The sequence below is a fragment of the Akebia trifoliata genome, chromosome 16 (assembly GCF_017979445.1).
Source record: "Akebia trifoliata isolate Shusen 1 chromosome 16, ASM1797944v1, whole genome shotgun sequence".
In the NCBI taxonomy this organism is placed as follows: domain Eukaryota; kingdom Viridiplantae; phylum Streptophyta; class Magnoliopsida; order Ranunculales; family Lardizabalaceae; genus Akebia; species Akebia trifoliata.
Window position 1 is genome coordinate 7,225,252 of NC_141390.1, and position 12,145 is coordinate 7,237,396.

Genomic DNA, 12,145 nt, shown 5'->3' on the forward strand with positions numbered 1-12,145 from the left:
TTTTTGAAGAAAAATTGGAGGTGTTGTTCTTCAGATTCCTCGTTTAGCTTGTTGTTTGTAAGTTTTTTTTTTTGGCATTATCAAGGGGAGTAGTAAGCTGATCTATTATGTAAGAGAAATCTATTGTGAGCTTTAGAAATTTAATTGTTTTATGTAAATATTTAATTCTGATTTATAATGTAAATCTTTAAGCTTCAGGAAGTGTTTTAGTGAATAGAGCAACAAATCATTTACAATGTTACTTGAATTGTTGAGGGAGGTACTCCCAGATGGGTAAACCTTATCAAAAAAATTTAGTTACACACAAAAGATCATATCAGATTTATGCATTTATTATACTAAGATCCATGTATGCCTCAACGATTGCATGATATATTAGAGAGAGACTAGTGAGAAACAAAGATGTGATACATATGGTGCTTTAAGATGAAAAATAGAAAGAAATGATCTAAGGGATAAGAAGAAAAAAAGTCTAGCTAAGTTATTGCGATATTTCTCTTTAAAACCAAAGCTACAAAGATTGTTTATGTCAACTACGATTCCTTCTAACATAAGATGGCATCACGATGATCGTACGAAGGATGGCCTGTTAAGGCATCCAGCAGACTCATTAGTATGAAAATATTTTAACAAATCAGAATCCGTCATTTACTTCAAAAGGTCATAATATAAAGCTTGGATTGATTAACGACAACTTCAACCCTTTTAGGACTATGAGCATTTCTCATAGCACATAGCCCGTGATTCTTAATCCATATAATTTACCACCATGGATGCGTATAAAATAATAAAATATGATCTTATCTCTATTGATCTCCAGTCTTATTAGTCCTGAAAATGACATGATGTTTACATGAAACCTCTGTTAGAAGAATTGTGAGAATGTGGAATAACGACGTATGATACATAAAAATATGAGACCTTTCAAATGCGTACAACTTTAATATAGACCATTAGTAATTTTCCTAGGTATGCTATGTTATTAAGTTGAAGTACAAAAGGGAAACTTGCATGTTCTGTTTGCAATAAGGAAACATGTAGCTGATATTTGCATAGAGAAAAAAAATATTGTTATATAGGGCATTGTCATTTTTTAGAACTGTAGCATAGGTTTTGCAAGGATAAATGATCATTTGATATTACAGTAAAATATATGACTTCATCATTTATTGTGTTTGGAAATGATATTATAAATTTGTTGAACGGGATTCCGTTTAAGTTTGGGAAACAAATTAGGAAACGATCGAGACAAACACAGTATAACGTCATATTAGATAATTAGAAGAAGTTAAGTATATTGCTCGAATTGTCATATTGGAAGAATAATTTATTGAGACATAATATGAACGTGATGCACATAAAAAATAATGTGTGTATAATATAATTGATATTTTGTTAAATCTCGAAGGTAAATCAAAAGACAACTTAAAAGCTCGTTTGAACTTGATAAAAATGAGCTTGAGGAATGCACTTCACCCATATATTGTCTACGACGAATAAAGTTTATTTGTCAACTGCTTCCTTCGTCATGGACAAACATGAGAAATTGTTGTTTTGTAAGGTATTGAAAAGTTTGAAGGTTCCAGGTTGGTACTTTTTCAATGTCACAAGATGTGTCATTATGAAAGAGCGCAAAATTATTAATTTGAAGAGTTACGACTCGTACGTCTTAATGCAACAATTATTGCTATTGACTATTAGATGATCATTGTTCAAGAATGTTGTTACAATTATTATTAAATTGTATAGTTTCTTCTATGAATTATGTAGCAAAGTATGTCATATTCAAGAATTACATCAACTTGAAGAACGCATTGCGCTATCGTTGTGTAACTTAGAACGAATCTTTCCACATGCATTCTTTGACATTATAGTGCATCTACCGATCCATTTGGTAAAATAAGCAATATTAGGTGGTCCTATTCAATATTGTTGGATATATCAAATCGAAAGATACATACTACTAAAAGTAATTATGACCTTAGTTTGAATTGTTTTCAAATAATTATCTCATATACCTTATGTTTGTTTTTATATAGGTATTTGTACATATTAAAATCTTATGTACGAAACATATCTTAATTTAAAGAATCCATAGTCAATGGATACTTGGTTGAAGAATATTTCACATTTGTTCAAGATATCTATATAATGTTGAATAATGTTTAATAGACCAATTAGAAATTATCATGATTGTGTGATAAGAGGAGTTATTATATTTCATTTGAGAGAATTGGAAAGGAAACAATCACATCGTTACATACCGTTTAATGACAAGAATGTTACGTGTTATATAGAGTAAGATATTTTTTTTAATCATTTACATTATGCACAAGTGTATGTAATGTAATTTAGTTTTGTAATAGTGCAAACAACATATGTATTATCTTAGAATGTAATTTTCACGAAAGAATTGTTATGAACTACAGAAGTTGCAAAATGAAATGTTACTAGTTGGTTCAAAGATCATATAAGTGAAATAGATTAAATATGATTATAACTCCTTAGTTTTATGTTAATAATATATCAATATTAACTTTTTTTTTACTTCAATTAGGTGTTATTACTAAAGAAATCAAATACAATCGTGTCAAATGAAATTATGAACTTAAGCTTAGGTCCACATATTCTCATAGTCTTAAGTTTCTATTGTTTAATTGTGATTGGGCTGATGTTACGACTTTGGACAAATGAATAAAGGTTGATGATTATAGGTTTACACTTGTCAATTTTATACAACTTTTATTTCAAAGACATAAAATCATAGATGAACAATTTGTATTAGCATCACAAGTACGGCAAATTTTCTATGTAGAAGATCTTATTAATTTAGGATGAAATGTTGGTGTAAGGACTAAACCAAAAGATTTGTATGATATGAATGAAAAAATTATTAATGATAAAGATGATATATGGGAGATCCATCTATTTGGTGATGGTTTTGATAGAAGTGTCTTTGAAGAAAGCGATGATGGTAATGTCAATTGGGTTAGAGATGATGTAATCATTTACAATCTGAATCGTCTCCTCATCCAATGATATTGTTGATGATGCAAATGATTCTAATTTTGAAGATTATTAAGTTAGAGCTCGTATTTTGCAATGAATTATTTAATTTAAGTGTTCATTGGTATGTCCATATCATTGTTTAAGTAATTATTTACGACTTAAATTTGCAATGAATATTTAATTAATTTTCTTTTTGATTTTATATTTATTTTTTAACATATTTGTAAATGTAGATGGACCCACTCCAACATGAAGTTGATGAAGTGTCTCTAAAAGGGCCTCCCAACACTACAACAAATATGGCAATTAGGAACGGTTTATTACCGTTCCTAAGCCACTATGAAACGGCTTGCGGACCGTCTTTAATCGAGGCGTCGTTAATGAGGTTAAACGGCTGAAAGCCGTTCTATGTTTCATGATTTGGAACGGTTAAAAACCGTTCCAGATCTCGGAATTTGGAACTGAAAGCGCCCTCAATCCGCGGGGTGCGCGGATCCACTTTTGACCCTTGAGGTTTGGGAGTCGCCACCTAGTTATTGTGGTCTAGGAACCATACTGACTTTAACATGGATAAAAAGAACTAATCTACTATAAAAAATCTGAATTCGGGGATCAAGTTACGGGGTTGGAAGGTGTTAGGCACCAACCCCGCCCGGCCAAAGCCGGTCTCTACTAAAGTCCCAAGTAAGTTACATTGCTAAAACCTAGATAAAAAAATAAATAAAAATAAAAATTTACCTTTCCGATGGCAAGGACTTGGTTCCCTCAGATCTGACAAAAAGAGCTCCTTGTACCGTGCTCCCTTGCTTCGTTCTGTTTCGGATTTGACTTTGGATCTCCGAGGCAAGGTATCTCCTTGTTTTTGAATCTGAACTCTTCAAGTTCGTTGCGGATTTGGGGGTGTTTTAGAAGGCCTTTGGGTATTTTCTAGACTAAAATTGAAGGAGGGATGTTAGTTAAGGAGTTGGGGCTCCAAAACTAGGGTTTATGGGGGGCTAGGGGAGCTTCTAGACCTACTTCTCTTAGGGTTTATAATTTGATACGAAAATAGGGTGTGAGCACCTCTATTTATAGATGTTTTTAGGGGTTGATTTGGATAGAGTTAGTGTTTAATTAGAGATCTTTTAATTAGAGTTGTGTTTTAGTTTGACTTGTTTTAGGTAGAATTATGTTTTAACTAGAATTGTTTCAGGTAGAATTATTTTTAAGTTAGAACTCTATTGGATAGAGTTATTATTTAATTAGATCTCTATTATGACTTTTAGTCTTATTTGATTGACTTTTAATGTTTTGACTTTAGTCTTAATTGATTGACTTTTAATATTTTGACTTCAGTCTTGCTTAATTGACTGTAATCTCACTCGATTGACTTTAATACCTTGACTTCAGTCTTGCTTGATTTACTTTTAATTTTTGGAGAACCCCCCTCTAAAATATCTTTAATTCTTTGGACCCCCAAATGGAGGGGTCCTTAAAAAAATATCCCACGAACTCTCAACAATTTTCCCTGAGAGTCCGATTAATCGATTTTTTAGGTTCAAAATTTTAAATTAATTTCATTAATGTTTAAATTTAATTATTTAATGTTTTATTTATTAATTTCGAATTTTTTAATTATGAAAATTATGAAATTACCGTTTTGCCCCCGAAGAGGACTTTTCACGTTTTAAGTCAGTTTTTGATATTCTAGGATGTTTTAGAATCAGTTTTTCGTAAGGAATTCAATGGAAATGTTGGTTTGTATCCTTTATGAAAATTTTTATGTGAAATGATTGTGAACTTTATGAGGGGCATTTTCGTAATTTTGTCAAATTCTGTTAAAATTGGTGAAATGATCTATTTGATTTCGATTTGTTATTTTATGTGTTTGAGAGAGTTTTCCTAAGTGTAACGTAGGCTCTAGGGTTGTTTTGATGTCAGGGGTATTTTGGTAATTTGATCAATTTTTAGTGATTTTTATCGTGAAGCTTCTTTTTGGTCTGCAAGATGATAATTTCTATGTTTCTGGGGTTGTGTTTTCCTAGCGTAGCGTGATTTCTAAGGTTTTGTCAGTTCGAGATACCTCATCCGGATTTCTGAAACACATCTGGTAACAAAATAAAGCAACGGAATACACATCATCATTGGGAATCCTTGCGATCGGGTTGACGAGTTGATTAATCAGGCGGATGCAAAAAATGGGGTGTCTACAGGAACGGCTTAAAACCCTTCCTAATATGCGTCTTTATATAACAGCACACAACCCAAAAAGATTTTAGACAACAGATTTTATAGTACTGATGTCCTACGTCTGAGACTTTAAAAATCGATTATAAACCGATATCTAAAATTGTTATAAATTGATATCTAAAATTAATTTTTATTTTTTTTATTTTTTATTTTCGCTACTTGCCTATTACCCACGGTTAGAATAAATCCAAATAGAGAACATCGAGGTTCTCTATCACATTAATTTATACACAAAAAGAGTTGCAATGAGTCATAATTTTCAAAGAATGTTACAGCATGGAAAAGTGACCACATAAATGCTGTATCAGAACACAAGCGGACAAGACCTGTAGGTTCAGACAAATAAGCATTTTGCCATTCTATCTGTGTCCACTGTTTGTTCAAAGGTTCTAGCAATCAGGCCAAAACTTCTTGCTGTCGTTGTATCCTACATCAGAATTTAGAAACTTAAAAAACCTTCAATGACAAAAAAAAAAAATCCAAGTAAGTAGACATTGTGAATAAAATCAAGCAGATCGATCATGAGAAAATATCTACAAAACCAGCCCTTGGTAAATAATTACCCAGCAGCAGATGCCATAATAAGAAATGCTTCACCTAGAAGATTACGCTTCCCACGAAGTAAACGACCTTCTCTTTGCAGATAACCCATAGTGCCAGCAATTCCCTGTAAATTCAACACAATAACAGAGTAAACAAATCAAATGGTATTTCCACATTTACATATATCCACAAGTAAGAACAATATATGTACATAACATACATGTATATCAGTAGAATATGATGTTTAGATCCATAATGCAAAGAAGTTTTTCGCTTACTCTGAAGGCTAGATATTTTGGAATGAAAATAGATTTTTCTAGATAACATTTACTCATTCAAAATAACTAACTGTCTCTCCATTCCTTTTCAGTTCACTGGATGAAGTAAAATGGAGTGAAAAGATATGTTTATCTAGAGAAGGTAAATTTTCCTCTGAAAAATAAATTCCCTTTTAAATTTTTCCTAAATGGCAATTCAAAAACCTCTGGAAGTATTTCAAGCATCCATTGTACCATCAGGTAATGTTTCATTTTGATATAGTGCATAATCAAATATCAACTGTTAGCGTTGCTAAACTAGCATTGTCAAAAAAGATCATGCATCATATGGTTGCCTTCACAAACCGAGGGTGTTCTAAAATGCATTTAAGCTATCTCACAAAGACAGATGTCTGTTTCTGTGTCCAACATTGACACAAAGTCTAGACATGCTGATCCCCATGAACCCAATACAGAAATACGCCATACAATTTATTCAATAAATTAGAAGTAATATTTTCTTGAAATACCTATTCGAGATTGTATTTAAATAAGCTGATAGATATTAAAATCATATATATATATATATAAGTTATAGCTGAAAGAAAAATATTTGACAGAGCTTGGTCAACACAAATATTTGGTGGGTTATTGGTTGCCCTCTATAACTTTTGCTGTTCAATGAACTGTAGAATCACACCATTCAATAGAGCAATGATCTATCTACCCTGGATAATGTAACAGGGTGCATAGCCTTGTGATTGGTACCAGCAGATATGTGGTCTTCAACAGGTTAGACACATTCTGAAGTGACCACATTGCATAATGCTGCCAGCAACAAGACTTGCTTGCCAAAGAAAAAGGTCTGACAAATGGGAAAGTTATGTGCCTCGTAACACATGCAGCACAGGCCTACAGAGCTCGACTGCAATTTGCAATATACAAGCACCTGGAACGCTCAAGGTCTAAGCCTTACTATTATCTAGGCTTAACTTTAGTTTTCCTTCTGGTGCAGTGCCATATGACTAGAAGGAAGGAAACTTGGGGATTACTGCCAACCAAGCTACAGCCCAAAATTCTTCTTAAAGCATAGGGGTAATCTAATAAGGTTGTGGCATCAAGACCAACCCAAGGGGCAACTAAACCCATCTAGGTTGAGCCCCGTATGACTTACATTATATACAACCACCATATGGGTGCTACATGCATGGGTCCCCGACTCTTTGCAGGTTCCAAGACTTTAGGCCAATTGACCCTAACTCTTATCTCCAGTCCAAAGCAATCATCTAGATAATTAGTGATTTTCCACAACCATTTGAATCACTCCACCCAAAAAAAAACTGAAAATATCAACTTTATCTTAATACTATTCCCTGCTAGGTGGTGGAAAATATGAATTACCTTCATATGAGGAAGAAGGCTTTTGTCAGCAGTCTTGGCAATGCGGATAAATGAGGTACAAATCTGCAACCTTGCATGCCGGGCACTAATTGCTGAAGGATCCTGCAAACAATCAGGTGTTCAAAACTGATTAAATACATGCCTAGTCTGGCTGCACTTACATGTAATGGAATATAACCAAAAGGAGGGATAAAAAGTGAAATATATATACATATATATTAACCTTAAGAGTAGATGGTTCAATTCCAAACCAAATACAACAATAAACAGAGTAATTTACACAGGGAAGTGACTAAGAAACATGTAAAAATTACAATAAGGCACCATGATTTAGTACTAGGGATAATGTGCATTTTCAGTGGTTACATAAAGAATTCACTTGGATGTTATAGGAGGTAGGTCCAGGTGACAGAGACAAAGACAAGATATTGATTTAGTACTAGGGATAATGTGCATTTTTTTTCTACTGTTTTGTAGAAGGAACTGTGAGGAACCTCAATAATGTATCCCCATTACAACAGTAACCCTTGCCTACCATTATCCATTATAACATATCCTTTATTATGAGTATTATTTAATGTGAAAAATAAACAGCAAAGATGATACATTGATACTAAATATTGTTCCTGAGTTCCAAGTAAATCAATAAATGATTATTGCTTCTAAGTTCTAAATAAATAAATAAATGGCAAAAAATTTCTTGAAATGTTTTAGAGTCTCAACTTTTTACCTCGTGTTCCTTTTTAGATTCAATTTTTAATCTCAAAGAAAATAATATAAATTCATCAAACAAATAATTTGAAAGAAAAAAAAAAGCATAATTCTACATTCAACGAAACTTTGTAAACGATGGGCCAATTAGGAGATATTTGAAGTCATCAAAGAATCAATATGATTGAATGATTCACAACCATCCAATATATTCCATCATTTTTGGACATTTTAAAATTTATGAAATGCACGATTAAGAAAAAACTCAAAAATCAACCTCTTAGTTTGGCAAATCAGGTAAAGCACCATAGATCCAATGTTTTCAATGGCATTGGAGGCTTACGGCTTAGGGTGGCTTAAGGGCAAAGATCAAAAAGGCCTTGAGGCTTTAAAGTAAGGCCATTTTCCCTCGAAGGCATGCCGAATATTACTTCAAGAGTTGTTGAAAAGGCTTATGCCTTGAGGGATATGCACTCCTTTTGAGGCATACACTTTATGAGGATATGTTTTTCGCAGGGTTTTTGTAGCATAACTAGTATTCATTACATAATACTCCTTATAATTATGTTCTCTGTTATAAGGTTTTTGTCCATAATCTCTACAAGCCCAAGCCAGTCTTGCAACTCGAGATTTTTTACGAGGAGTTTTGGCAAGCATTCTGGTGAAATCACAAAAAAAAAAAAGAAGCTACCCATCACTGTTCATTAACTGTTTGCGGGGGCAATAACGAATAGAAAATAATTTTAGTTACAGATCAAAGTTGGTTAGCTACCCAAAAAAAGCTACAAAAATGATTTCCTATCAAGTAAACTAGCTAGGAATTTCTAAAGTCTCAAACAAATGGTGCTTACCAAGTATAGAAGTAAAACGCATATTTGCATAAGGTTCCTCTCCGGTAAGCATTTCCCACATGACAATCCCAAATGAATAGACATCAATCTACAACACGGAAAAAGTGGATGAACAAGATAATAGAAACTAAAAATAAAATAAAATTAACAATGGATGATATGCAGAACATTTTGTTGAAAATGCCCATGAGCCAACAGTACTAAGAATCTTACTCTTTCTGTTACTCTTTCACTTTTCCCACTAAGAAGTTCAGGTGCCATCCACGGAAATGTTCCACGGACACCTCCTGATACTAAGGCTTTTTGCTTTATCATAGACAAACCCACATCACCAATCTGAAAGAATATAAATAGTGAATGAGTTTCTAACAAAATTACAAGCTCCTTGTGACAAGATAAATGAGAATAAACAAGAGATTATTTTGGAGAAAAACTCACAAATCAACATTGCAATGCCAATATAACAGTCATAAGCTATATTTCTTACCTGTTATGCCATAAACACATAATAAATACTTGTGCCGGTGTCCAACATTGATCCGAACTATCAAATACACCGACCATCACAAATCCGAATGGCCAAAATGTTCATCCAATTAATTCCATGTGTTGACATATATGTTTTTTAAACAAACACTTTTACATTCATATTAAAAAAACAATAAGAATGCATTTGGAAAAGCTGACAAAGCAAAATCAAATAAACAATATATAATTAATAGCTGGAAATAATAATTTTATTAAATTATAGTGATACAACTATGACAATAATTCAACGGTTTTCAAGAGTTTAAACAAGCGCAATCAATATAAGTTTATAGACAAATGGAGAAGTAACAAAGGAATGATAAAAGTTTGATGTCCACTACTACAAGAAAAGCTCCTAACAAAAGTATAATCGAAAAAATAAATTTAATGTAAACATTGAGCACACCTTGCAGACAGGTCGATGAGGTGGTGGTGTAAATTAAATTGTGACAATGGCACCTCGTAATTCTGCCGACTATCTAACATTGTACAGTAAAGAGCAAAAGAGGGTGAAAACGGAAACTCTGTCAAAGGTTATGGATCATGATGGATTAATTTTTGAATCATAATAAGATCTATATATATATATATATATATATATATATATATATATATGAATATAAAAGAAGATAAAAGAAAGAAAATTATACCATCAGTGCTGTGCCCGTGGATACAGCGGTTACGGCCAAATTCAGTGTTTGCTGATAGACCAACAGTGCTGCCTCCTTGAATATAGTGATTGAGCTCAAGTTCAGTGTCCGTAGTTAGATGACTACCTGTGATGAGGCCCTCATCGACACTCTTAGTCTTCCTTAGAGGAATCGCGCTATTGGCTGTTAGACGATACATATGGCAGCAAATCCACTATCGACTTGGCCTTAAAAGTTTTGCACTATTTCTGTTCCATATTTTTATAAGTACTAATTTACTTGTTTAATTAAAGAAGCGATCTTCTGCAAAGAAGAGAAAAATGGTTAACTAAATGGAAGTCTGAGATTAAGAATAGATAACTTAAAGCAAAAAAAATAAAAATAAAATCTGTCATTCATCTAGAATACAAAGAATATCAGATAAATAATTATGTTGAAATTCCAATGTAAATCAGAACTGTGAGATAATAAAACAAACAAAACTATGTTTAATCACATCTAAAAACCAAAATCTTCAATCCAAATCCCTAATATAATCTATATAAAGAAAAGAGATATTAGAGATAGTACCTCGCCCGAGAGATCGATTGAGCGAGCGACTGAGTAAGAGAGAGATGAGATCGAGCGCGAACGACTGAGATCAATCGAGTGACTGAGCGAGAGAGAGGACCGAGCTAGCGACTGAGCAAGAGAGAGATGAGATCGAGGGAGAGCGACTGAGATCGAGAGAGACGATCGAGTGAGAGAGAGCGACTGAGATCAGAGATACGATATCGATTAAAATCAAAAAATTAGAAAACGAAGAATATGAAATCGAAACGAAAGAGAGAGAAGAAAAATCAGAAAAATCCAAACATTAGAAGAACAGGAAGCAGATCTTACGCTGGATTAAGCTTCTTGTGAGCGATAGAGCCTTTCGGAGGTCCTCTCATGGCGTCTTCGCTTGAAAGTTGAAATAGAGAGACGATCGATTGAGACTGAGATCAGAGAGAAGATCGATTGAGACTGAGATCAGAGAGATGATCTATTGAGAGAGAGACGAGATCAACAGACAATCGATTGAGAGAGAAGCGAGATCAACAGACGATCGAGAGAGATGAGAGAGCCACTGAGATCAGAGACAAGAGAGTGCGAGAGAGACGAGAGAGAGTGTGAGAGAGACGGCTGAGAGAGATGGATCGGACTTTCGTTCGATCTAAATAAACGAATATGGGTCGGATAAAATGGTTTTTAAAAATAAAATGGTTTAATACCATTTTTTAATAAAAACGGCTTAATTCCGTTTTACCCTTGTGTTCTAATTTTACATTTTTTTTGTAGTGCAAGAGAAGGTGAGGTTCGACATAATGTATTAACATATTTAATATCGAACCTTATAGAAAATCGGAAATACGTTTCAACATGACTGAACAACCATATTATAAGCATGCTCAAAAGTTGTCTAGTTTTAGTGTGGTTTTGGCTAAAGACCTACATCTACTCAGATTAGATGTCCCATCATGGAAGATAATTGATAATGATGCTAAAAAATGGGTATGGTAGAGTCTTTTAATATGTTAGATATCTTTAACAGGATTATATACGTTTTTTTTTTATTGATATACTTATATGAATTTTTTTATAATAGATTTACATATTTCTTTGATTTTTAGGATAAATTTGTCACCAGTTCGTAACATTGTAAGTACGTAATGAAAAAAATTAACAAGTTATGAAAATATTATAAGCACAAAATGAAGGCTCATATTTATGATGTATTTACTGATGATATAACTCGAGTTTAAAAATATCCAAACAATATTCCTTTTAAGCAGTGGATCACGCTGATTGATTTTTGAAAATATGAATTAGGTCAAGTATGTTTTGTGTAAAAGAACTTAATTTTCTAACATTACATGAGCATTGTTAATTATTTAATTGATCTTTATGTATCGTCGGAGTACTACTAATTAGGAAAGTCATTCCC

General features: G+C 33.0%; 1 protein-coding gene across 2 annotated transcripts; it reads right to left on the bottom strand.

Moving 5' to 3' along the window:
* Positions 1-5,302: 5,302 nt before the first annotated feature.
* LOC147382472 (protein HASTY 1-like) lies at positions 5,303-11,407 on the bottom strand. Of its 2 annotated transcripts, XM_086427152.1 has the most exons (7): positions 11,062-11,407; positions 10,891-10,932; positions 10,750-10,855; positions 9,215-9,337; positions 9,002-9,089; positions 7,440-7,541; positions 5,312-5,905 (listed from the first exon to the last, which is right to left on the bottom strand). In XM_086427152.1, the coding sequence occupies exons 1-6, from the start codon at positions 11,109-11,111 to the stop codon at positions 7,525-7,527; spliced, it is 426 nt and encodes a 141-aa protein (XP_086283278.1). In that variant the 5' UTR covers positions 11,112-11,407; the 3' UTR covers positions 5,312-5,905; positions 7,440-7,524. The 2 variants fall into 2 exon arrangements, with proteins under 2 accessions (XP_086283279.1, XP_086283278.1); XM_086427153.1 differs by lacking the exons at positions 10,750-10,855; positions 10,891-10,932; positions 11,062-11,407 and adding an exon at positions 9,936-9,956 and having other exon boundaries at positions 5,303-5,905.
* Between the last annotated feature and the right edge of the window lie 738 nt (positions 11,408-12,145).